General features: G+C 51.3%; 3 protein-coding genes across 10 annotated transcripts; 1 reads left to right on the plus strand and 2 right to left on the minus strand.

Annotated features, from left to right (window-relative positions):
- Nucleotides 1-29: 29 nt before the first annotated feature.
- Nucleotides 30-8,270, minus strand: LOC122377968 (arginine and glutamate-rich protein 1-A-like). 3 transcript variants are annotated; one of them, XM_043358623.1, is made up of 6 exons: nt 8,083-8,270; nt 3,753-4,012; nt 3,414-3,536; nt 2,874-3,099; nt 1,112-1,195; nt 30-955 (listed from the first exon to the last, which is right to left on the minus strand). In XM_043358623.1, the coding sequence occupies exons 2-6, from the start codon at nt 3,893-3,895 to the stop codon at nt 785-787; spliced, it is 747 nt and encodes a 248-aa protein (XP_043214558.1). In that variant the 5' UTR covers nt 3,896-4,012; nt 8,083-8,270; the 3' UTR covers nt 30-784. The 3 variants fall into 3 exon arrangements, with proteins under 3 accessions (XP_043214558.1, XP_043214559.1, XP_043214557.1); XM_043358624.1 differs by having other exon boundaries at nt 8,070-8,260; XM_043358622.1 differs by having other exon boundaries at nt 8,222-8,256.
- A 346-nt stretch (nt 8,271-8,616) lies between these two features.
- On the plus strand, nt 8,617-10,971 carry LOC122377971 (probable tRNA(His) guanylyltransferase). 6 transcript variants are annotated; one of them, XM_043358630.1, is made up of 4 exons: nt 8,617-8,699; nt 9,445-9,862; nt 10,097-10,321; nt 10,634-10,971. In XM_043358630.1, coding segments are annotated over exons 1-4 (972 nt in total). In that variant the 5' UTR covers nt 8,617-8,697; the 3' UTR covers nt 10,961-10,971. The 6 variants fall into 6 exon arrangements, with proteins under 6 accessions (XP_043214565.1, XP_043214564.1, XP_043214567.1 ...); XM_043358629.1 differs by having other exon boundaries at nt 8,633-8,658; XM_043358632.1 differs by having other exon boundaries at nt 8,664-8,790.
- Nucleotides 10,972-18,360: 7,389 nt separating this feature from the next.
- Nucleotides 18,361-24,352, minus strand: LOC122377972 (L-selectin-like). Its single transcript, XM_043358634.1, has 4 exons — nt 24,221-24,352; nt 19,966-20,075; nt 19,411-19,667; nt 18,361-19,106 (listed from the first exon to the last, which is right to left on the minus strand). The coding sequence occupies exons 2-4, from the start codon at nt 20,066-20,068 to the stop codon at nt 18,804-18,806; spliced, it is 663 nt and encodes a 220-aa protein (XP_043214569.1). The 5' UTR covers nt 20,069-20,075; nt 24,221-24,352; the 3' UTR covers nt 18,361-18,803.
- Nucleotides 24,353-26,161: the final 1,809 nt, after the last annotated feature.

The following is a 26,161-nucleotide window of genomic DNA, read 5'->3' on the forward strand; positions in this document are numbered from 1 at the left end:
GCGGTGTCATGGCGCGAGACAAACAATATACGGTACGGTGCCGTGTATTGGCGCGCGGCGTCGCATCACTGGGTTACTCACTACATTGGACACAGCCCGCCGGAGGGGCGCGCGGTACACGGTACGCCACGTACACGCCGCGGTCACAAGGTACGGTACGCCGCTAAAACCGGCCGGTACGCGGACCACCCCACAGACTGCGCGCGCCGACTAGCGCAGCCACCCGAGCAGGGTATGAGTGCCGCCGCACGCGCTCGGCGCATTGTAAAAACGAGCGCCCATCCGGGCGATGCAACGGCGCGAGAAGGCGCCACTGGAAATAACGCGGAACGGAGCGGGCATCCACGGGGTACACCCGGACAGACGGCACCCCGAATGGGCGCGGGAGGAGAACGAGTTAGTAACAAAAAAGAGAAAACTGAGGAAATGAAAGGTGAGATCTGATTAACTTGATCTACGAAGGCAAAATTTACGGAAAACTATCGAAAAACTAAAATAAAGGGTAACAATAAGAAGAAATGCGAAGTCAATTAGAAATTTAAATAATGATTTGAATAAAAGAACTGGGCAATCGATCAACGATATCGGACTTTAGAAGCGGAGGATTCGACACGACCTAACAAAACAGGCAGCGTCAGGGGCGGGCCACTGTGGCCACTGATGTGTCCCTGTGCGGGATGGCCACCTCCGCCGCCCTTTGTACCACCGACGACCACCCACCCACCCCGCCCTACCTGTCCCCTCCCTCGTCATCCCTCCCAACCCTCCCGCGGCCCGACCGCCGCTACTTGGCTCCGCCGCCGCCCAGGGTGAACGAGAGCCGAGGTCGCGCGGCGCCCTTGCCCAGGATACGCTTCTGCTCCTCCTTTTTGCGCTTCTCCTCCTGTTTCCGGAGTTTCTGACGCTCCTCGTCCACCAATCGCTGCTCCTCCACCAGTTTCAGCTGGTCCTCGGCCTGGCAGAAGGAAAAGGTAGATCAAACGGCCGCCGTAACACTATCCACAAGTCACAACTGTGAAACATGCTTTTAATTTACAAGCGTAAACGGTGTGACTTAGGTATGAGCCTTATTTTGGTGTATCGGAGAGATCAATGTCAATGTGCCACTCACCAGTTTCCTTTGAGCCTCCTGGATTTTGCGGTTATTCTCCTCCATAATGCGTTCGAGCTCTAGGCGTTTTAGCCGCTCTTCTTCCTACAAAGCATGGCATCAGTCAGTGCGGCGCCGGCGGCCGGTCGGCTGAGGTGATACGAGAGCGGTCAGAGAGCACTGCACAGAGACTGGGCGACTGCAGAGTCACCGTTACAACCGGAGGGCCGTCACAGCCGACCCGTCCCGACCCGAGAGGACTGACTACTGAATTAGCGGCCGACTGAGGGACCGGCGACTGAGAGAACACGGTCAGGCCGGCGGACGGCCCCCGCTTCGTATCACCTCACGTCGGCCACCGCCAGACAGACAGACACACAGACAGACGGTTCCAAACAGCGGCCCGCGGCGGTGGCTGTACAGCACACACCGACAGATATCCGGGTAGTTACGTGATGCGCCGGCACGCCGCGCGTCTGTGGCGAGGCCGCCCCGAGTCGGCGCGCGCCACACACGGACAGAGCGAGTGAGAGCGAGAGCGAGAGTATAGAGAGTGGGGCGGCCGCCTCACCACGCCGCCTCTTGTGTCGGTGGTTTGCGCGGGCTGCCGGCCGCCGGCCGCGCCCGCTGCGGCGCCGCCGCCGGCGTCTGCTGGCCGTCCGCGCCGCGCCGGCTCGCTAGAGAGGGAGAGAGAGACAGACACACGGGACGGCGCCACACTGCCCGTCCCACCGTGGCCCCCGGTCAGGTCAGGTCAACGGCCACGCCCGAGAGGACTTCGGACTGGCCGGTCCGTTCGTGAGACGCACCCAGGGAACCATAAGACATTAGCGCTTTCAAAAACTCATCGCGCATCATTAATACATGTTTGATTACAAAGCTTCGTAGGGCGACTTTTATGTCATGTAAAAACTTCAATGAATATGAAATCAAGTAACGGATGCTAATCTGCAAAGATGGTAGTTTTTAACAATTTTAAACCGTCTAACCAATATCTACAGAGTGAGTCAATGGGATGCCTTCCCTTTCATAAGCAAGCGGACAGCTGGCGCATCTTTTTTACTGTCAGAGAAACAAAGGCACAAATCCGTCATGAAGTGCGTCATGACTTATGAGGACAGTCGAGCGCAATCAATATCGCGATGACAATGAACACCAAGCACGGCGGATGGGTAAAACGTGCTGTTAGTTTAAGATATTAATTAAATTTCCGTGTCCTTGATGTATGAAAAATCAGAGCATGAGGGGTGGAATTGACATGGAGAAGGGCATGTAAAACTACATGCGAGAATGGGACGTCAGTAAATCACGACAAAAAGTAAAAACCAGACTCGTGCTTTATATCAAAACAAGGTCATCAAGGACACAGACGGTACCGGGCCCGATTGAAAACGGAAACCCTCTATGTCAGTTGATCTTCCTGACAGTTTGTATGAAAACTACGCAGTTCTGAACACCCCTCCCTGTGGGCGATTATTGCAATGACATCCTCGACTCTCACACCATCTGGGAGTCAGGGGACGGCCGGCCACCCGACCGCCTGCGCCACAGGCACTGTGGCACGCCTATCGGGGGGTAGGCCGCCGGTGGTCGGTCCGGCCGCCCTCCTGCGGACAGCGGTCAGGGCAGGGGGAGGTGGGACAGGGCTGGGGGTAGGGGACAGCCGGGGAGGCCGGCCGGGACAGCGCCGGCGCCGTGTCGGCCGGCCGCCCTCCCCGGCCGGCCGCGGGTCAGCCGATACGGCCCGTCAGCCGCCGGCACCTCCGGCCACCGGCCGCCGTACCTCCTGTTTGCGCTGCGCCTCCAGCTGCTCCTGCCGCTTGCGCTCCAGCTCCTCCAGCATCTGCTTCTCCATGCCCTCCTTGACCTGCTCGACGCGCTTCAGCACCTCGGCCTCGATCTCTGCGCGGCGCCGCTCCAGCTCGTCCTGGACGCGCTTCTCGATGAGCTGCTCGATGCGCCGTTCGGCCTCCTCCTCCACCTGGCGCTGCTCTTGCTCCTTCTGACGCCTGGGGGACCGAGACGGAGCCGTCAGTGGCCTCCAGCCGCGGACACACTAATGGCTCATAAACAAGGGTTTCGACAATCGCCAGCGACGACTCAACATGTACGATATGAAATATGTGCGAGGAAATCCTCTTTTACACATGAGTAGAGCCTTTGTTTGACCTTTGTCGGCTATTCTTTTCTACCAGTCTGACCAGCGTAAGACAGGACGGTTAAACAGGAAGGGGTAACGCGGAAGACCAGTCACCACCAGTGACCGAGACAGCCAGTCAGTGAGCCCCAACTGTCGATGCCATCGTTGCCACCCCAAACTCACCGGATGCGCTCTAGCTCGGCCAGCCGGTCCACTTCCTCGAGCTTCTCGCGCCGGCGCGCCCGGCCAAACTCGTCCAGCGTGCCGCCATCGGAGCTGCTGCTGCTCGACGACCACGAGCGTCGCCTGTCGGTGACACGGCCAACCACGTCAGCGCACACAGGCAGCTGAAGGGGGAGATGGCACCCGCCAGCAAAGGCATTAGCAACAGTAGGCTGAAACTAGACGTCACGTGCCATATTTGAGGGGTAACATCACTTAATAATGAATCTAAACGTACTCAGCACTTATCAGCGTCGTCCCGGCGGCGGTCATCCGTGACCTGCCCGCTGGCCGCCTCACCTGACTTTGCTGTTCCTCTCCTTGGTGCGCGAGCTGCGGTCACGGTCACGGTCCCGACGGTGGCGCTCCCGCGATCGGGACCGCTTCCGCGAGTGTTTCTTGTGCGCGTGTCGCTTCGGAGACCGGCTTCTGGATCGTCCCATGGCTGTCACCTGAGCATCGGCTCGGCGGCGGCCGAGTCACCTTTGTCACCGCGTGCCGACCGTACTAACTGCGCCACAGATGCTGTCCCACGAGCGAGCCGTCACTGACACAATCACCTGCAGAACAAAAATGACTGCTGTCATTTGGATTCAGGTAAAATGTATCTATAAATGAATGAGTGGTGATAGCATCAAATAGCACACATTTGAACTCTTTGTATCACTTGATGATCAGAATTGGTTGATATGGTAGAATTTCTGAGTGTTGTTACAATAGTCTGTCCTTGTCTTTTTTTTTTACAAAGAGTAGATATAGCCAAAAAGTAAAACCTGACCTAGCCTGAACAAACCTTACCTAAAGTAACATAACCTTACCTGACTCAAAGTGTGGTTTGGTGTAACTTCTAAACGTTATGTGTAAAAAATATTGTAAGTATTGATGTGTGGTCTCACTTTTGAACGGTTGAACCTAAGAAGGATATGTACTTTCTCTTTTTGCTTTATGTTTCATGTTTTTGTGAATTTCTTCAATTTGTAAAGATTGCAAATGGAGAAAATCACTATTATTTCTGCTTGTGGTGAACCTACCTGGCTGATTTTTAGCATTGATGAATAATTTTGGGTTGATATACCTATGATTTGTGGTGATGTGGTGTGAAATTCTTTAATTTTGGGCTTAGTTAGGATGCAAAAGGCGTATTTCACCAAAGGCATGCACTTCTACATGCTAGGCATCAGTGGCGCAGCCAGGGGGGGTGAAAGGGGTGAGATCTCACCCCCGTCTCTTATCCTAGGGGCCCACCGTCGATTCGAACTGTAACGTTATGCATTTTTTTATCACTAATGTCAAGGTCCGTCATAGGACTGAAAAACAGTTTTCAGGCCTGATAGCCCCCCTTTAGGATTTATAGTCCCATATTATGTTTCAGGAGGTACATCCAAGGCCCGATTGAACTAATTCAAGGCCTAGGAGGGCCCGTTCCATGGCATGAGAGGGCCATTTCAGGCCTGAGAGGGCCCATTTCAGGTCTGTGAGGGTCCATTTCAGGCCTGAAGGGGCCCAGTTGAAGCTTGAGAGGGCCCATTTCAGGCCCTAGAGGGCCTGTTTGAGGCTTGAGAGGGGCCCATTAAATTCCAGGCCTGAGACTTGAGAGGGCCCATTTGATGCCTGTGAGGGCCCATTTCAGGCCTGAAGGGGTCCATTTCAGGCCCTAGAGGGCATGTTTGAGGCCTGATTGGGTCCATTTCAGGCCTGAGAGGGGCCCATTTCAGGCCTGAGGGGCCCATTTCAAGCTTGAGAGGGCCCATTTCATGCCCTAGAGGGCCTGTTTGAGGCCAGAGAGGACCCGTTTGAGGCCAGAGAGGGGCCGTTTGAGGCCAGAGAGGGGCCGTTTGAGGCCAGAGAGGGCCCGTTTGAGGCCAGAGAGGGCCCGTTTGAGGCCTGAGAGGGGCCCATTTCAGGCTTAAGAGGCACTATTTCAGACCTGAGTGGGCCAGTTACGGTTTGAGGGGCCCTTTTTCGACATGATAGGGACCATTTCCGGGCTGAGGGGGCCCATTTCAGGTCTGAGAGGGCCCATTTCAGGTCTGAAAGGGCTAATGTCAGGCCTGAGAGGGCCCATTTCAGGCCCTTGAGGTCCTATTTGAGGCCTGAGAGGGGCCCATTTCAGGTCTGAGAGGGCTAATGTCAGGCCTGAGAGGTCCCATTTCAGGCCCTAGAAGACCTATTTGAGGCCTGAGAGGATCTACTTCAGGCCTGAGAGGGACCCAAGTCAGGTCTGAGAGGGCCCAGTTCAGGCCTGAGAAGATTCATCCCAGGAATGAAAGGATCATCCTATGTGTGGGAGGGTCCGTACTCCGTGCCTGGTCTGGGTCTGAGAGGGCCTATCCCAATCCTGATTGAGCCGATATCATGTTTGATATAGGCCAACTCACCACATGTATATTGATGGCCCTGTTCGTGTCTTATGGGCCCATCTCAAGACTCAGAGATTTTATGCTTCAGGAAGCCTACCCCAAGCGTGAGGGGGCCCATAGAGGTTTTTGAGGCTCGTGGAGGTCCCGCAGTACGACATGTCAGCCTCTGAGAAAGCCATGCAGGGTCCTTAAGATGCCAAGCCGACATCTGAAAATTCCTCTTCTCTTCAGGCCTGTGCCTGCCTCACCGCCCGGCCCCACCCTGACGTCTATGTAGGGGTTTGACGCCTAGGTATTCATCAGGACTCCACACCGGTCCATGATGGCTCCAAACTGACACCTGAGGCTCCTGCACCGGCTTTTGAGGGGCCCACCGACCTCTGATAGCCACCACGCAGGTCTCAAAAGACCATGTCGATGTTTGATATCTAAACCCCCAAGTCTTGGAAGGCCTGTGCTCTATGCAGATTCTTGAGGGCTTTACGTGGGCTTGTAAACATCCCGAACTGGCTCTAGCCTAGCTCAACCGCGCCCCGCAGAGCAGGGCCCCAGGCTTTTCAGTTTTACGCCCCTGAGAGGGGTTTGAATATTCCCTTCTAACCTGACTCCAGGGTCACGTAGCGACAAGTGCGGCGGTAGGCGGCTTTCTTATGAGCGTCGAAAATCATGGAAAAATTACTTCAGTCATGTTGTAGTTCAGACCAAAGCCCTCGTCATCATGTTCATCGAAGGAAAAGTTTCGCCTATTTCGACACTCGAGAACATATAAAGCTATAGCGTGCTGAAAGTGGGTTCGATAGCTCTAACGCGTGCAATCAGCCAGGGGGGGGGGCGTATCGGCCAAACCCGATCATAATTTAAGAAGGCTAGAAAGACGAGAAAAGCAACAGATAGCTGTAGGATGCTTCAGAAACGTAAAGGTCATTTTTGGATTAGGTCATTGCTGAGGTCATTGAAGATGAAATTATGATAAAATTATGATAAACACAAAGACAAGATTACCACGAAAAATTCTTCTTTTTATATTTTCACAAATAAACGTATAACTCGTGAACCAAAGAGCTAGAGCTTCGCGGAACAACTCATTCGACAGGCCTTTCAAAACGGTTTCGCTTTTAAGATTTGATCTCAATGCCTCATGTCAATGGGCTGGCAACAGAGCAGAGGGCAAAACCATCTAAATAGTCGCATTTTACCAAAATAGTTTTGCTAAGAACTTTTGCAAGAACTTTGGTGAGAAAAATTATGAGACATTTACTATGTCATCATTCTCTCGTAAAAAGTTCAACTTCAAAATGTGACCGCAGATCAAGGTCATGCCCTTACTTGAGAAGTTCATGATGGTTATCAACTGATCCGTATGAATGATTAACACCTTCAAGACAATTTCATTACTCGACCTCGTCTCCTAGGTATATCAAAAGTAATGATCGAAAAACTAACGTTTAGCTTTTTTTTAAAGCTTTTTGACCTAGCCCGACCATTTGAGTGGCCGCTGGCCATCAATTGCACGCTGTCCATCAAATATGGGCAGAATGGTCGTGTTTCTGTAAATATGCTGTTGTTTTTTACGTGCCTCTTCAGATCAAGAGATATTTGTCCTTTTCCCTGATTTGGTTGGTAATGATCAGGACAATGATCTGACCTTTCGTTGTTGGTAAGGGGCCCCCATTAGGTTGAGGGGGCCCACTTTGCTGGGGGGCCCATCGCGAACGTCTCTCACCCCCGTCGCCAGAGTTCTGGCTGCGCCACTGCTAGGCATGCACTCCCATTGAATTGGCACAAATCTGGGGTTGGGACAAGGGTTGGGGTGCTCCTGTCAAATGTCAATAATGCAATCTGGCTCTGCATTCCCTCCATTTGTAATTGTATTTGTATTTAGATTTAAGAGCAATCCACATCACTACAAATGTGTGGCGATTACTGCTCCATGCCCATGGGAATCTTTCTGGGCGGCCAGGGCCCTGTTTCACCAGTGATAGCAGCACGCTATTACACATGTCAAATTGGGTTTCCATGGAGACGTCAGCAAGCCTATTCCTCCAACACTACCAGAAGTGTGACGTCAGCTCGCGAAATGGAATAGCAGTGTGCTGCTATCACTAGTGAAACAGGGCCCTGGTGCAGGCGATGAAGCTAAGCTTTTGACTCAGCACATGCACACGATTGTTCCCCATATCCTAAACGATGTACACAAATACAACGATAAAATACATAAAAAGGCAATGGCGCGGCTTGGGCTGCCGCCCACCACAACCTGAGCCACTCACATCGACATCGCCCCGCCAAGGAAGAAAACGCTGTTGAATAGGGCAGTGTTAACCTACAGATCGAAATGATTCACTAACTAGCATCGAATGCATTTATCAGCATTTATGCACCACGGAAATCAATAAAAAAGCAACAAACACGCAGCAACCCCGACACGAGCCGACTCTCTGGCAGCCACAAACACACAAGAAAAGCTGTGAAACTTCCAAATAAATGAAGGAATCCCTCTCTATTAGGTAAAAGCTAACAACAGACAGCGTTTTCTTTTCTGTTATTTCAAAATCAGAAACATATTTGTCGTATTTTTCAGTTAACACCACACTGTCAAATGTAAAATAAGAAATAAACTTTCTAACTGGAAAATGGTTTTTATTTTTTAAATCTAGTAGAAACCGTATTACCTTTACGGTAAAAATATTGTAAAGTAATCTTGAAAATATTAGAGTTTGGATGCCTGCACTTTGGTAGACAAACACCACGCAGCTGCTGCATTCATAGTTTGTATTCGTAAGTGCTATTTCATTGTACACTTTATATGGCCTTGATTGTACGACTAATATGATTCGTCCAATCCTGTTGGCAGGCTTCTATTGTGCTATTCATATTTAAAAAGAATGTAATAGCGACTTTCCCCGAGTAGTTTGCACGTGTGTTTCCCCGCAATCATAATTCCCGTGTTTGTGTACTTGTTTGGTTGGGTGTTACAGGTATTTTTTTGTATATTGATAGACACGATTGCACTGTGACGAGCTTGAATGTTTGTGTGCTATATCTTGTTTTCTTTGTGATTATGTCGTGCTCGTCATGCTGATGAAGATTTAGCTATCGAAACGCGTCCATGCGGCATGAACTATTTGTTCTTTTTTGTAATTATTTGTATTTTGATTTATCGATTGCCAATATTTTTGGATAGCCAGGGTGACTGATAGGATGCAGGAACTGGTAGTTGAATATTAGAAGGGAATGGTAGTTAAGTAGGTAGGTACCTATGTAACGGCTTACAAAGTTCAATCACAGCCATGTTAATTGTTATGTTACTTGCAGGGAGCTCAACTTAAGCTTATTTAATTATGATTGGCTGCAAATCTTATTGTAACCCAAACCATGATGAAGTGAAAATGATGTGTATGATGTCATTAAAATGCACTTGGTACTGTATAAAATATGAAATTCTTTCCAATTTCAAGGGAACACGTCAAATCAATTATGATGACAAGGAACTGAATGTTCATGCCAGCTGGCAATAAGCGTTCAGAAGTTATATGCAAAAATAAAAAAATGTGGGGGGCAGATTCTGCCCTTCCCCCAGCAGGGTGCAGGTTGAAATGTCATTTGTTGTCACATCTGCCCTGTGGTTCCAGGGAGTGCTGTATGCAGAGGTGTGCCCGTCTGCTGGCCTCTGTCTGCCGCCCGCCGCTCTCCGTCTCTGGGAGTCTCACGCGGCCCTCGATCCGTGCCCTGAGCCTCTCCACCACTGCCATGGCCAAGTCCAAGTACGAGTACGTGCGTCACTTTGAGCTTGACGACCTCTGTCTCCCGAACAGCTGGATCGTGGTCCGCATCGACGGCAAGGGCTTCCACAGGTTCACGAACGAGCACGGCTTCGAGAAGCCGAACGACGCGCCGGCGCTGGAGCTGATGACGCGCGCGGCCCGAGACGTGGTCGACCTGTTCCGGCCGGACCTGGTACTGGCTTACGGTCAGAGTGACGAGTACAGCTTCGTATTCCGGCGACAGACGACCGTCTACCGGCGGCGCGCCTCCAAACTCATGTCGCAGGTCAGTGGGTACAGACACGGAGCTTTTGTCACAGGTCTACAACATCCGAACTCACGTCAGTCAAAGTTTAGACTCGTTGACCGTTACAGCTGACAGTAAACTCGTGATACTCGTCGTGTTTTATCGAAAGTTCACCTCACAATATTTAACATCCCGCTATTATACGTGCGTGGTTGGCAGAGAGCCACCCGCTCCCCCAGTCCCGCTTTGCTGATGCGGCCCGCATCTGGACAGGTGGTCAGCCAGTTCTCGTCCAGCTACGTGTTCCACTGGCCGTCTGTGATGGGTGCGCGCGCGCTGCGCCAGCCGCCCACCTTTGACGGGCGGGTGGTGCTCTACCCGACCGACCGTAACCTGCGCGACTACCTCAGCTGGCGTCAGGCCGATTGTCACATCAACAATCTCTACAACACCGCCTTCTGGGCGCTGGTCAACCGCGGCGGAGTCACCAACGCTCAGGTACCGTGTCGACGTCCGGGGCGGGATAGATTAGCTTTTAGTTGGATTTCATTGTAGTGCTTGGGATTGACTATTAGAATAATGCGCTATTGCTAGCTCTCTTGCTGATGCATTGTTAACTGCCTAGTCTTTTGCTCTTTCCTGAGCTACTTTTTCTTTCCACTGTTATTTTGAGAGAGCTCATTTCCTGTTTCCGGAGACGGTCTGCCGTCCGATTTGCCGCATGGGACGAACGGACGGACGGCCAGTTCTCCGGGCCGGGACGGGAGGTGGTGTGGGCTTCCCTGCAGTGACAGGTGCGCTCTGTCCCAGGCGGAAGAGAGGCTACGACACACACTCGCTGCCGATAAGAACGAAATTCTGTTCTCGGAGTTCGGCATCAACTACAACGATGAGCCGGCGTTGTACAGAAAAGGGACGGTGATAGTCCGCTCGCTAGAGACGCCTGGTGAGCAGGACTCGAAACTCTCGTCTGATACTGGCGCACCAGATGGAAGCACGGCGCCGGCTTCGGAAGGTGTGAGGACTGACCCGAAGCCGGTCGGTGTGGTGAAAGTGCTAAACTGTGATATTATCGGTGACGAGTTCTGGAACGAACACAGCAGTGTGCTGAGTGGAAATAATAAAAAGGCGAAGTGATCGATGTAAAACCTCCCACATATTCATGAACATATTCTTACAGATTTGCTATTTTTATTCCTCCGGCCTTCAGGTGATTTTTAACGCCCGACACTGAGGAAGTCAAATAAGAAATGGGCGCGATATAGCCTCGCAGCTGGTGCGCCCTGTCACTCTAAATCATCATCAGCTATTTTTATTCCCATCGAATACATTGCCAGCATTGCTACAGTGTTGTCCCATTTTCAGCTGACTTATCTCCATTTGGTGGATGATAAAATGTCCAAGCTCGTACCTAGTCTTGGAACCTGCAATTTTCCTGCAGACCTAATCATCAGCTGCGAAATGTTGGCGGTAGAGTCAATCAAACAGTCATAATATGCAAAGCGGCGCCCTAAATTGTGACTCATTTGCATAAATCCATTCTTGGAAATCACAGCTGCCAAATGTTACCTTATGAATTGGCCGAATCGTATCCCCGAAGCTTAAACTCACATTCTTTTAGTTTGCCCACAAAATCGTTGTTAAACTCGTAAGTGTACCTTTTTGAAGGCAAGACACCTCCGATACACCGTCGCTCTCGCTTCATTTCGCGCTCACTCTGGTATAAGTCCTCGGGACATCGATCTCTGTACCGGTGAAATACTCGCTGTGAAACTGATCCCCTGACCCGGCAGTCAACTGGAGCGTGGTGCTCACTGTGGAGCCGCCGGACCGGCACCCCCGGCGGTCCTGTGGTCATCCTGCGGCTACCGATCGTCCTCCGACCATAAACAGGGTGCAGTGTGCGCAGGGCCGGAACCGTGAGTCATGGCTGTATGTAGTTCGACACACGACGATGGGTCAGTAGCCGGGAATAGGAGAGGAATGTGTTACCATCAGCTCGGCAGCTCGGCGGTTGCTCGCCTCTCCTTCTCTCTGAGGAGAGATGAGAAGATCGTGTCGCCATGGTCGGAATGGTGTGGAGGTGGCGAGCGAAAGTCCATTACGGCGTCGATTTCCACCGGTGTTCAGTGTCGGTGTGATGACTGGGCCGAGCGAGCCGAGCCGTGACAGTGGCTCGCCTCAGACGAGCTACGGCGCGTGCTGTGCCGAGTGGCGGCGAGCGCGTCTTCAGAGGGAGGGGGGGGGGGGGCAGTAATGACATGGCGGCGCTGTCATGGCTCGTGAGGTTTCTACTGTCTGTCTGGACTCTGACATACTCGTATAAAGAGGGCCGCGTATTGCCTCTGTGGCTGAATGAATGAGAGAGGACTGGAGCTCCGTCTCGCTGTTCATCCCAAGCCATCTGTGTTTATTACTATCCATTTAGCTGCAGCCATATTGCCGTTTATATTGGTCTGTTTTATTCATCTGGCTCATATTTGGCTCTGATGATAATAACTCTGGTGGAAACAGGCCCCATTTTTCTTCTATCGCGCTTTGTGACCGTCTACGCTTGCAGCTATGCTTGTATGTAGTTTCTTTGTTGCAAGCACGCGTGTCCGCTTTTTACTTTCGACGCCGAATCGATGGAGATAGCGTGGATTTCGCCAGAATGTGTTGCCGTTTTGATGAGTATCGTTTAACTCCAGAACTTGTGCCGTCCCCCAGTCCCATGGTACCTTCTCATTACCTTTTTAGCACCGAGGCTGGCCGATATGATAGAGGACGGCGGCGTAATGTCGGGGTAGGAACTGGGATTCCCGCTGGGTGCCTTATACCGCTACGTGGAGGTGCTAAGGGCACTGTAAGTGACCGTCAGGCGGGACACTTGCCACTTCTTCACATTAAACCTTCATTGTATCCGAACTACAGCGCGTTTTTCTTTCATACGGCGTCCCCTGCCTCTAACAATGGATAGTAATGAAATAATGTTCCTCACATCCAAGGCGGTGAAATGCCTCCATCCGCTGTTATCGAAGCCGGGACAATGGCGTCTTTCACCGAAACTGGAGCTGTGCCTTGAAAACAGTTTCTTCTGGGTCACAGGCTGTGGAACTAGAGAGCTGTGGTAGTAAGCCATCAAAACGGCGAGTAAAACGGAATGGCGTTCGTTTATTGGTGACAGACAACATGTGACAGCTTAGGCCGACAGGGGACATCATGAATATGACAGCTATTTTATTGGTCTGATGCACAATGCTGATTTTCGAAACAACACCCAGAGCTAAGTGCTATGTCATCAGACTGAGTTCACTAATGGTAACAATTAATGGAATCCGTTAATGGTGGGTCGTAGAAAGTGGAAGTGAAGAGAGTTCGAGGAAAGCGAAAACTCGGCCAATGAACGACCACCTACGGACTATCATGGCTAAGTTTGTTCGTCTCCATGCCGTCTTGGAGTAGGGACTCGGAGTGTCCGACCGCTGAGTCGGCTGCATAATGACAACCACATTCTACATAGTTCGGGGCTCGAGCGACCCCGGCATTCTAGCTATGCTCCTGGCTAAATGGCTGTCTGCACCAATGTTCAGGGACAACGGGCAATCGGGCCATGACAATGCCTGTTCGAAAAACTTGTTAAGTGGCTACCTACCTAATTGACAAACTGAGGCCAACTAGCTAAATTTGTACCTATGTAAAATGAAAATAATCGTTCACCTCGCAAAAAGCATGCGTGGTATGGTACAGGAATGTGGATTAAAAATGTCCCTTTCTCAATGGCGGTCTCTTGGTCAATCGTCATGTTTACTGAATTATGTCGGTTATTGCCTTGTTCACGAAGCAAGACAAAATGAGAATGATTGCTCGTTCGTCGCTATGAGTTTATAGTGAATGTTGCGTTCCCTTATTCATTATCCGATAATCTGTAAGTGAACTGATGTGGAACAAGGGGTTCGTTAAAGTGAGGTCGAGTGAGCGGGTTAGCTGGAACTAATGATTGATTAGAAACCAAACCTACTGTTGCAACAAATAATAACTGGCTGCTTTTGTAGAATATGCTGATAAGGAGGCTGGCGTTGAGCCGTGACTATAAATGAAAGGGTTCATTTTACCCAGATTGTAACCGGAATCCTTTCCCACAACGAAACGCAGTCTGAATGGGCGTTTATCGTTGCTCGCATGCCACGGCCTGCTCAGTGCTCATTGACAGTTACTTGTCTTATGAAAGCTTCTTTGAATTCAGTGGCATGTCGCTTTCCATGTAGGCTTTACACCACAAAAACGGCATATTTATCGGCTTTTACTTCATAACTGACACAAGTTGCCGGTGTCGTATTTTGGTCGGGCTTGCATAATTGCTATGCGATCTGAATGCAGCCAAGCTTTAAGCTTTTCGTCTCACAGGCTGAGGCCTGAGAGTCTCCTGCAATCACTGGGAGTGAGACCTGGCTGATTTGCGTGTCGGTCTGTGAGAAATCTCTCCTGACTTCACGCGGCGCGCGTCTGCAACTTCTACCACAATCCCCCTCACCCGCACTGCGGTGCAATGGGCGGGCGTCTCTCAGCTCCGTTCCCTGGAGTCCCGACACGCCGTGTATTGCGGCACGGACCCCCGCCGCGCCCAGCTCGGACCCGCCCGCCTAATGAACAGCGGCATTGACGGCGGCGTTTTCGTTTGGTGCTGGTCACCGAACGCCCTAAGAGCTCCGTGCCGTCGCACACCTGTGACGGCCAGCTGCGGCGTTACGTCACGGCCCGCCGGGTTCGTGACGCCGGAGCTGGCCGTCACGGTGCTCCGTCACTGCTCCGTCACTGGGAGATGGACCGCAGGGCGGCCGTTACGTCAGAGAGCGCCGGGGCTCTGACTCAGAGCCGGCCTCAGGCCCGCGGCGTAACGAGCCCGGCCGGCCGACCCTCCGGCACGGCGCGGCGGTGAAAGTCCGCGGATCACACAGGTCGACCCACGCGCGGCGCACCGGCCGCCGGCAATGAGGCAACGGGCCCGCCGGGGCGCCGCCGGCGACGGCGCCTCACATCCGGGAGGCTGCCGCGCGCGGGAAGAAGAGGCCGTTTTTCGGCCGGCGCTGCAGCTGACACGGTCACTGGAGGTCAGGAAGAGGGAGCCCGAGAGGAGGTCAGAGGCCGCCGGCCGCACCGTTGCGGCCGATGAACACCGAGCATACTCCCCAAATGCGCAATGCGCATGCGCACGTTCACATGCGTGCATACTGCATAGTTACTCACCAAGATAGAAGATACTTCAGTTTCCAAAAACTCACCTTACCGGAGCTCTTTTTTTTTTGTGCCGTTGCCTATAATTTAAAGAAGGCTTTGGTCCGTCTCGTGACCTCAAAATACAACTTTCACGAATTTCAAGTTCCGGTGCGGCTCTGTGAAATCTCGCCTATGCAGCTCCGCGCGTTTCGCTACGATGTTCAAGTGTCGTAGATACGCAGCACCCCCCCCCCCCTAGTCAATGGCCTTCGGATTGAGGCTCAATCAAGGGCGGGTTAATAAAACTGCGGCTAATATACCCATAGTTGATGCATATCTGAATAGGTTTGTCCGAGTTTCATTTCTTCGGAACAGCATTCGTGGTGCCGACTCCCAGCGAATTTGAAGGATCTCCGATGGCCAGTCCCGCGGAAGAGAGCTCACTCTATCGCTCTGATTGTCCGTTTCGTTCCTCCGTCCAGTCTCCGGTGAACCATGCCGTACTGTGTGTCCTGTCTCTGTACTCAGTCAAACTGCCTCTGGACTTTCGCCGCCGTCGTCGTCGCATCAGCATAACGTGCCAGATGGTCATTCATTCGTGCCGATTGGAAACCGCGACACCGGAGCTGCGCATCCATTCTGGAGTTTCATTCCTCATGCAGCGATTGCATATGTTTGATTATGCGGACATTATCGGTCAATGGAAAATGCATGGGTCAGAGAAACTTCGCATAAGCCTCGACTGGTTTGTTCTTAGACCTAACCGGTCAAACGTAACTGTTCCGTCTGAGCTGATTGGGGATGGTAGTCGAATATTTATGCATGCAGCTAGGGTGTGAAGAGATTAGGGACCATCTGGCGTCGTGCTCCATCAACACGTGTGATTTTGTTCCGACTCTGAGCAGAGGCCTTCCGTGTGGGGACCGGTCGCCTTGCATATGGCAGCTACCTTTGTCGACGAACTTTAAATACATGTCCCTCACCTGGTCTAATGTGTTCTAGTGACCGCGAGGCCTGATCCCAGTCCCTGCACCCTGACCAATTTCCCGAGTCCACCGGTTATAACTGCATGTATCCGGCCATCTGGGACCGTCCTACTCCCTGGGACTCCATCCGTACGGTGGAGAAAGCAGCTCGCCGCCGCGCCGGCCTGGATTGGTAGCGGCGCGCGCGCCGGCCGGCCGGGGCCTGCGTCCGCCTCGAGAGCTGCCCCCGGCGGCGGCTCGGTGTGCGCCGACCAACGGCGAAAGTGGCGGTCCGTCCCCCTCGGCAGCGCGACACTTTCTCAGCGGCCGCGGCCGTTTGTGTGTGTGGATGGACGGGGCCAAGGTCATGGGGTATCGCGTCGGAACGTTGTCAGCTCAGGCAGGACGCCAGGTCAAGTCTCAAGGTCTCAAGGTGCTGTCTCAAGTCTCAAGGTCTCAAGGTGCTGCCGGTGATAGTATTCATCGATCGGTCGTAATTATTTATACACATTCTCTGATTATCTGTTCCAAATACATATTTTACTAATGCCTCTGAGGCTTTTCTCCTGTTTCTGAGATTCTACTGAGGTGTTCCTGAAAGTGAAACCTGCTCATCTGAAATTTCTGAATGTGTCAGTTCCGTGTGATGAAACACGTTGGAATGAAGTATAATAAGAGAGACCGTGGCCTTCAGGAGGCGAAATGGGTCACATTTCTGCCCGGGATAACTCGAACTTTTGATGTTGATCTGGCTGATAATTGTTATAGTCTCGAAGCAGTGGTAGGCATAAATGTAAAACCTTTGGTTATTAGCATAGATAGATTCATGTTATCTATGGTATTAATAGTTAGGTACACTTGCTAACGTACACACAGTGTATTTTACACCCGTCAACTTTCTTATCACAATCGTCCGATCATGTCCGCCCCTTTGTCAGTATCACCACATCCTGTTGCCTTTTCCCAGTTCGTTCCACACATCATGACTACTGTGCACCTTTGGCACTCACGATATATCTGATATCTGTGACGGTTCCGCTCGGGCTCACCGTGTCTCCTCTCTGGAGAAAGCCGTTTGTCGCGGCGGCATGCTGTCGGCAGATTCACCCGCGGCCGGTCACGTGCTGAGCCCGCTGCACGTTCTGTCAGTCATGGACCCATTGATGGGCGGCTGAAACTTGTGACTGCTCACAGATTCCCTGGGGAGGGAGTGCCCGATGCCGCCGTGCTGAGCCGGCAGCTGGAGCCGGAGTCGGAGTCACCGAAAATCCATGGACTCCGCAGACCTGTCAGGGCTGTGCTTTCGGAGTCGGTCGGAGTCGACAGTCTTGCCCGGAGTTGGAGAAGGAGTTGCTTTTTGGAAACCGGAGTTGAAGTCATCGACTCCGCAGGGCTGTTCATCAGTGCTCCCGATTGGTGGTTGTAGCTACCAAATACACTTGAAGTCCGTTCATATGTCTAATCATGGTCTTATCGCGAGCAATAAGACCACTGAGTGAGAGTTTGAAGCAAATCACTGCTTACGACAGATTCCACCAGAAATCTTACCAGCGCTACCGTGCCTCTAAAATAGCGTTACGTGCTTATAGCGTTTGCGGCAAACACTGCACTGGAGTATGGCTGGTTTCACATGAGTGACTGCATTCACCGGTGTAATTTCGTAGGCGATGGCATGCACTCTTCTCATGTCACCTAGTGCCTACTATTTAGCGGTGAGTAGTGGCAGTAAATTCAGGTGAATGTGGATAACGTTTCAATAACCTTCCGTTCACTGAATGGATGGTTTACTGCCCCAGACCCCAGTTAAGGTTAAGCTGAAAGTTATTCAGTTGGCTCACGGTTGCATCGTACCTATTCTTTTACTTTCATTTACTTCAGTGATCTCACTCACTCTGATGCAAACTTCGGCATTACCGTTCAAACTCACAGTCTGAATCGTGACAGCTCTGCTGTTTCCACCCAATTGACAGCGAACGTTGGACTTGCAGAATGTTGGGACTCCTACCGACTCGGTTTCTGTGCTCTCGATGGATTTGGACATCTCGCAGGCTGGTTTTTTTTTTTTCAAGGGAACTAACATGTGTATCAGCGTGCCTGTCACAGTCCATGCAACTGTTACCAATACTAGCTAGGACCTGTAGTGAACGCCTGACAAATTTTCTGAAGCGCGGGTTACTAATTAGTTTCGGTTCCCGGTACACTCACGATAGGTATAGCTGATATCTGGGATACGTGGTCCACGCCTGGTCAGGGTCTTTAGAAATCAGCGCTGTGCGTGCTTGTGGGGATTTAGTGGGAGGGGGGAGTGCTGGTTACCGGGGGCTTCGCTATAGCACCGGTAGGTCGTAATTGAATGTCTTCCGAAACACACAGTACTTCAATACAGTCCAGTGTATTATAGTGGCACAATCGGTAAGATAAGTCTCACATTCTGACTCCCTCGTTTACAGCCAACGCGAGCCAGCGCTCCATACACACACATATCTTACAGTCTTACAGGGAACAGTCGCTGCTTACCGGTGGGCCGAACGTAGCGACATAAATACACAGGTCGTGGGCTTCATCCACTAACGAAAACAAGTAACGGCGCGGCTCCGATCGAAGCCATCGCAGAACGCTCTAATCCGAGCCCCTTCGTAACCGCATTTAAATAGATTTAATCTACTTAAATATTCACGTGTGTGTATGTGTATGATGCATAATACCGGTCATATGTCGACCGACCGACACCACTGACGGCGTCATTTGACGCCGCTGATGCTCCTGAGGGACGGGCGCGGCGGGTGGTATGACGTAATCTGACGTCATTGGTGGTCTGTTCAGGGGATGCGGCGGCGGCTGATGGAGCGGGCGTAGTTGAGCAGCTCCTCAGAGTCCTCGCACACCCAGGGCTTCTGGTGGTGGCAGGCCACGTCGTGCCATTTGACGCCGTCTCCGTAGAAGTTGTTGAGGATGCCGACGCAGCTCTCCTCGCCGGTGCCCTCGTCGTGCTCGCGGTTGTCGGGTTGCGGCTTCTTGGAGCCTCCGGTGTTCGACCAGTTGGGGTAGCCGCCGCTACGCTGGTTGCTGGGCGGCATCTTCTCGCCAGAGCCGGACCAGAACCAGCCGTTGATGAGCTTAGGCTGTGGGCGACACGGCACTGCCGTCAGGACACAGAAGGACAACACGGGGTACGCACACACGGTCTCCAGGCCACAGGTCAGGGCACAGACAACAAACAGTAACATCATGGCTGGGGATGCCTGCAGAAAGGCTGATTTGACAGTTGAGCTTTACCCTAAGCTTCTAAAGCGTTCTCCTCAATGCTTGCAAGCAAAGAAAAAATGAAAGGAATACGAGCAACAGCTTACCCATAAAGCAAGATCAATGTCCCGCTGTCTCTGCGCCCCATTAGGACAGCTCACAGCGCTGGGGCGCTGTTCTCACCTGCAGGTCGGGGCGGTCGCAGCCGTCGAAGTCGCACTTGCGGCCCGAGGTCCAGGCGTACTTGACGTTGTCGGCGGCGATGGCCGACTCGACCATCTTGCTCTCCTGGGCGGTCTCGAGCGAGACCAGGTCCTGACAGTGCTTGCGGCAGATGTTGCGCGCGTCCAGCCAGTCGCGCTCGTGACGCGAGGTGGCCCGGTGCCGCCACGAGTAGAAGTAGTAGTGGCCGTTGCGGAACTCGTGTGCGTGCTTCACACCTGTGGTCAGAGGGGGGGGGGGCAGGGGTCAGCAGGCTGGTAATGTTCGGAGTTTTCCAAGTCGTTATGCGAGTGGACGGGCTACGACTCATGACGGGCTAACACCGATCTGGCATTACAAGTGAACTCCTGGGCTGATCATTGAACCTAAAAGCGTACTCATACGTTGCAAGCTCAGATGCCTGCTCAGTATTCGTCGGTCATTATCTTACTTGGCAGTTTACACTTTTGGCTTTAGATGCGATGTTTTAAGTTTGACTTCGTCTATGCTATTACCGACTTCACTCAAGGAACTTACGGTTGGCGCAGGCCTTGGGGTCGGGCAGGATCAGGTCCCTGCGTCCTCCGTCCTGGGCAGCGGCCGCAGCCACCACCGCCAGCAGAGCCAGCGCCCGCATCATCGTGTCACTGCAACATAACAAATCAACAGTCAACTACCACCAAAACAGCACCTCAGTCAATAAACGCTGTCAGAAACGCTAGCATCATGTCAACAGTGACACAGCGAACATTTGAGCGACTCTTGCGTTTTCATGTTGGCACCGTGTGTATTTTTATATATAAATGTAAATGTGTGTACCGGTTTCCAAACGCCGATCGATTGTATCATGAGGCGGAGTCCAGCAGGGTTGCGTCAGTCTGTGGTAACAGCGCCTCCCGCCGAGCCGTTTCATTTTCGCACTCAGGGAAGCAGTGAGGCGTGCAGTGGCGTCATGCCGCTTCCCCAATTCCCATTCTCCAGCGCCACTCTGAGACCGAGTGTGAAAGTGGCGCGCGCGAGCGTAGGTGTTCACTGTTTACCACCGCTCGCTCTCGGCGATCAAGAGTGAAAGTTTGGCGTGATCGCGCGCGCGCGAAAGCCCGTCTCGCGGTTTGGTGGTCGGTTGTGTTACCGGTAACGACCCGTTGCGTTTCGACTGTGTGGGCCGAGACGGGTTATTGTGGCTGCTACAGCGAGCTCGCGCCGGCCGCCGTGGAAGGCACACGTGTTCGCAGTGGCTGCCCATTAGGCGGCAGGGCAGTGGAGATGACTGAGTCACTTCACGGGCCGCCGCCGCGGTGCTCCGAGGTACCGTTGGCCACAGCGGCGGTCCATACCGCGGGCCGCTGCCGATTGGGGTGGGAGAAATTCATCGGCGGCCTGCCTGGAATGCCAGGGGCCCGGCCGGCGCGGATGTGGGCCACCGGTCAGCGGTCAGAGCGCTAACCGGTCACCGGTCAGAGCGCTAACCGGTCAGCGGTCAGACCCGACAGCCGGCCGTCGGTGATCCCCTGCCGTGATAAAGGCCGCTAGACAGCTACCTCGTCACACCGGCCCGTGATGTAACCAAACGGCGTTTCTCTCGTGCTAATTATTCGTACCGGAACTGCGCTGACCGCAGAATGATATTCCTGCTTTCGTACTTTGTCTGAACCACCCCAAAACTTGAAAGAAGTTAAGACACGACATCTATGGTCACTCATGTGCTGAGACCCGAAAGCTATTTGATTTTCAGTATCGCTATTATTGTTTTGATGTCGGGAGTCCTCCAAGATGTGTAGTGCTACTAATTCATCTGCAATTGATGAGCATTGCTAGTGACGCTTTATCGCCTGGAACTGTCCTGAGCCACAGTGAGCTACAGTGAGCCACAGTGAGCTAACCAGCCGTGGCCCGTTGTAACTGCTGCGCGCCCGGCTGTCCGCGGGGGAAAGTGTGGCGCCGTTCGGACCGGGCCCGGGGCGGTGGCGGTGGCTGTGGCGGGCTGCGCGCGGCAGGCGGAGAAAGTCTCTCCGGCCCGCCACCTGCTCTCAGGCCCGGAGAAACCGGCTGATGAGCGGCTCCGTGCTACGGCCGGCGTCTTTTGACCGGTCCGCTGGGATCCCCTCTGCGACTGCAGGACTATTATCACACAAGAGTTCAATCATGCATGATGCAGGTCGCTGTCATCGATGCTGGTATCTAAAACGAATATTACATTTCAAGAGACTCACATATGCTCTTGGCAAAGTGCATTCGTTAACAAAATCCCTTCACATTAAGTTGCGTTTTTTAGACCTCGATTTCGAATTTCGCACGTGACGTGAGAGTGAGTTTTGTTTTGCAGGCCCGTCGAACGTCATCATGTGCAACTTAAAACATGCTCCGACCGCACCGTGTCTGCAGGTCAAGGCTGGATGCACATATAAGTGGGGCCAAACAGAGATCCCTGAGCGACGAGCTGCCGACAGCTTCCATTCATCGTGACGACAAAAACATATGAATGTCACCGGGTGTTACCGGAAAGTAGTCGAGACAAACAAAAACGTCTTGATTAAACAGCTTTCTCTCAGCTAGGGAAAGTGGTTATTACAGACCGTGTGCCGTGTGGCTCTTGGTTTAGAAAGCAAGAGAGGACTGGCAGATAATGAAAGTTGGTGTTGATTTGACGACTCATTTCATTATCTTCTGTTTTACATGTATTTACGCTAGTCAGGTCTTTGCATATAAAGTAAAAATAAATATCAGTCTTTTATGCAACCATTAGGTTGAAACATACATGGCGATACCCAATGCATAGAATGATCCTTACACACTAAACTTCTGAAGGCTTTTCTCAATCAATGCTGTTTTGCTTATCTTCTTCACCGTAATAATTATCAATGCTGGGACGGTTGTCATTTACAAATTACACATTAGTATGATCACCGGTGACAACCCTGACTCCGACAACTGACGCGTAAGATAAGTGGCTCACCGACAGGTTAGCGACATCTGAAATTATTTCGTAACATTTCCCATGCATCGACATTATGTTGTTTTGAACCGGGACCGTAGGGTGGCTCATTCATAGTCGATCGATGAATTTTAATGGCTTATGATACTTAAAGGTAGTGTGCCAGCTTTCTTGGACCGTATGGAGTTAATGGCCCAGATAAGGAGAACCGGATTTTTAGAACTTATCCATACCTTCAAAACTCATGGAAACGTCTTAAATTCTTCAAATTTTGAGTACCCCAGTGCGAAATTCGCCCCGACGGGTTGTCGGTCGTACCCCAACCACATTTCACACCACTATGAACAATAAATGCACACACTGAAATCGCTATTACCGATAGGCTCATCCAATCAAGTTTCGATAAACCCGTTCATCATCATCTCCTGCGGTTTCGAACACGCCTGTTAGGTGGCTTCTGATGCTCGTCGAGGTCGGAATTTCCAAATACGCGTGGTGCGTCGGGCCGCGCGCTCTGACTTCGGCCAAGAAAAATGCGTCAGCTGATCATTGTCATTTCTGCCACTTGCGTGTGGTGAAATGGGGTCATAACTTATAAGACGGCTTTTTCATATCAATTATTTTACATAAAATCATATTTCAAACCATAAATAATGTTCGACAGCCAAATAAAGGAAACAATACAATACGGGCTTACAGTTTAAGGCTCGACATTGTGTTGTCTACGATTAGACAGCTGATAACTCATTCCCGTACGTCGTATGGTCGTAACACTATAATGACCTTTGCTTATTGTCACAAGTGCGCCGCATTCGCGATTGTTGCCCGACGCCTGTTTGCAGGTGAGCCCACTACAGTTGTTATACATATCTAAAAACCGAAAAACTTTTAGGCGAAAAAGGCACTATTCCAGGCCCATTTTTGATTTTTTTTTTTGCGATATTAGGTAAAAACAGAAGCTTCTTATCCTAGGAAAAATAAAATGGGAAATCTTTCAAAGGTGGCATACTACCTTTAATGCGGTGTTTTTGAATTTTAAAGTGGATGGCTGTGGATGCACCACCGTTTTATGATTATTCACATTTTGGTCAATGCTGTGCACAGTTGCGCGGTTTGTGGGTACAAGAGCTAAAAACCTTGGTGACAAAAGCGCGCGTTTTGCTTAAATTCAGAAACGCCGGAAATGACACTTTGAAGAATCGCTGAGACACGGCGATAAGAAGCTACAACTCGCCGTCGATTTTCGGGATTGTGGGATCTACAATCTCTCCTGCCCATCAGGCTGAATGCACGATTTGCTGGTATAAGCGTGTCCGCGTCTTATCTGACGTGTTCACCGTGTTCAAGCCGCACATGCACGTGCCCTCCCACCGGCGTGTCACGCTTCCCGCCGCATCTCCTGAAAAGTTTCTATGAGTATCTCTGATTATCACCGAGTGTCTCCGTACCGCGCCGTCTTCCGTCTCTTCTGTGGGGGTGTCAGAGTGTCTCTCTGTGTCGGTCTGAGTGTCTGTGTGTCTCCGTGCCGCTCTGAGTGTCTGAGTATATCGACACCTTTTTTTATAAACCCCACATCTGTTCTCCGGTGAATTTCCGGGAAGCACGAAAGATCTCTTTTTAGAAGTGTCCAATCGTCCGATCCTGATCAAATTTGTGTGTTCGTAAGCTTGCTCTGGCATTGCTTGATCTGCCAAGACAGACAAACTTGAGAAAAATCGAGTGACTGTACCTTTTTTGAAGGTTTCTAAACAACTTGTCTGAACTTCACGGGAGAACAAATGTGGGGTTTAAAAAAAGGTGTCGATATATGTGCAGGTATGAGTGCCTCCGAGTGTCCGGCGCCGACTTCCGTCTCACCTGTGCGTCTCTGAGTGTCTCCGCGCCTGTCTCCGCTCTGTGTCGACGGTCGCTCCAGGTACCACCGCCGCACTGCCGTCTGCACCGTGAACTCGACGCTATCTCACGTCGCCAGCCTACTTATACACTCGGCGGCCGGGGCCCGTCGCCGCGCCGGCCGCCGGTCACCGCGCATGCGCAGAGCCCGGGCCGGCCGGAATGTCGGCACGGGTAGCCACCAGGACCGGTACTCACCCGGTAATCAGATGGGTCGACAGGAACGCGTGGCCTCTCGAGTTCTCGTGGGACGAGTTGATACAACTGGATCAAATGTGAATAGGCGGAAGGCGATGACTATCACATTAGAAACCACGATTGCGGGTACTTCTCGTCACTCTGGTTTCAGTGTGAAATCAACTACACTAGGGTTGTGACTTGTGGTTGTTGAGTGCGCTGCCGCACGTGCTGTTACCGTATATATGAATTTATATGCAGACTGCAGGGGTAGCATAAAAACTTCACCATGGTTCCTCGTGCCTACGTAAATGTTAGCTTATTGGCGTATCTTGCAATAATCACCAAGTGATTGCACTGTTTTTGTGATCGTATGGTAAATAATTTAATTGTTCTGATTGTACTCTTGTGATTGTACACTTGTACAGGCATTAAAAAACTGCACATATAACCCGCGCCCCGCTGAGGGGGGGGGGGGCAGAATCTGCCCCTCTCCCGTTATTCGCCAATAACTTCTACTAAACGCGGTACGCCAGCGACGTCAAACTTTCAGTACCTTATCATACATCAATTTGACACGTTCTCTGAAAATTTGAGCGAAATTCGTCGGAAATTTTTTGAGAAATTGACGTTTTAGTGACGTCATGTTCGCCATTTTCGCCTCAAAAACGGCAAAATTTCAAACGCCGCTAACATCTTCATTTTTAAAGGAATCAAGACGTAACAAAAAAGGTTATATGTGATTCTACTTTGTCTATCAAATGGCTCGGTTTTTTAAAAATTTTGGATTTTGGCCCAAATTTTTTTCTAAAAAAACTGACTTTTTTGGAAAAATAATTATCAAATCCAAAATTTTTAGTGTATCGAAAAAACCGGAATATATGTCAGAGAAGTGGTCTATGTGCACCTACATACCAATTTTTAGAAGAATCGGTTCAAAAATGTTGGAGTTATTTAAAATTTTATGACGTCACGACGCACAAAAAATTGAAAAATGATTTTTTGGAAGTTTTAGACCTCGTACGGAAACCAACATAGCACCATTCGATTCGCCGTGAAAAACTGCATCAGATAGACACCTTTTTAGGCCTTAACAACCAACTTCAAAATTTGACCTCACTTGACCTGACCTTGACCTGACCTCGACCTGAAATTCATGCAGAGGTGGTCCATATCACTTATTGAGTGTGCCTATTGAATTCTATGAGTAAAATGGCCCATAAAACATGTGTTGCACATGCCCTTTTCTATATTTTGTTTTTGGCAACCTGACCTGACCTGACCTGACCTTGACCTTGACCTTGACCTTTGAATGACATTGTATGCAACGAATATTGTCTTGGTAGTCTAAGAACACGTTTTGGGCAATCAGTCTCAGTCCATTCTTCGGCAACTACGGTGCAAGGCCGATACTGTAGAAACTTGCATTTTGTACCCTTGACCTGACCTTGACCTGACCTCTGACCTACTTAAGCAAAAAAATGGGCTCTTAAGATCCGCCTTGTTGAGAGCTTTCGATTGTCGTTTTCCCCGTCTTTCTACGACCATCGGTTCGGAAGTTAGACAGGGGGGGCAGAATCTGCCCCCCCCCCCCCCCCCCCAGCAGGGCGCGTTTGGCTGAATAGCCCAGCGGGGCGCGGGATAAAATATTGGAACGGCCAATATAAGTGTTTCCAGTAACTCACGAAGCTTACCTAAACATGAACGGCGAAAGAAATCCAGTACTTC

Source organism: Amphibalanus amphitrite, unplaced genomic scaffold (genome assembly GCF_019059575.1).
Source record: "Amphibalanus amphitrite isolate SeventyFive unplaced genomic scaffold, NRLGWU_Aamphi_draft 000053F_arrow, whole genome shotgun sequence".
Classification (NCBI taxonomy): Eukaryota; Metazoa; Arthropoda; class Thecostraca; order Balanomorpha; family Balanidae; genus Amphibalanus; species Amphibalanus amphitrite.

Coding starts and splice junctions, on each gene's coding strand:
- LOC122377968 (XM_043358623.1), bottom strand. CDS start 3,895: ATGGGACGATCCAGAAGCCGGTCTCCGAAGCGACACGCGCACAAGAAA. Junction 1,196..2,873: donor AGGCGCAGCGCAAACAGGAG/GTACGGCGGCCG, acceptor CATGCTTTGTAG/GAAGAAGAGCGGCTAAAACG. Junction 956..1,111: donor AGGAGGCTCAAAGGAAACTG/GTGAGTGGCACA, acceptor TCCTTCTGCCAG/GCCGAGGACCAGCTGAAACT.
- LOC122377971 (XM_043358628.1), top strand. CDS start 9,202: ATGATGTGTATGATGTCATTAAAATGCACTTG. Junction 9,234..9,444: donor ATGTCATTAAAATGCACTTG/GTACTGTATAAA, acceptor CTGTGGTTCCAG/GGAGTGCTGTATGCAGAGGT. Junction 9,863..10,096: donor CCTCCAAACTCATGTCGCAG/GTCAGTGGGTAC, acceptor GCATCTGGACAG/GTGGTCAGCCAGTTCTCGTC.
- LOC122377972 (XM_043358634.1), bottom strand. CDS start 20,068: ATGATGCGGGCGCTGGCTCTGCTGGCGGTGGTGGCTGCGGCCGCTGCC. Junction 19,668..19,965: donor CCCCAAGGCCTGCGCCAACC/GTAAGTTCCTTG, acceptor CTCTGACCACAG/GTGTGAAGCACGCACACGAG. Junction 19,107..19,410: donor GCGACCGCCCCGACCTGCAG/GTGAGAACAGCG, acceptor TGTCGCCCACAG/CCTAAGCTCATCAACGGCTG.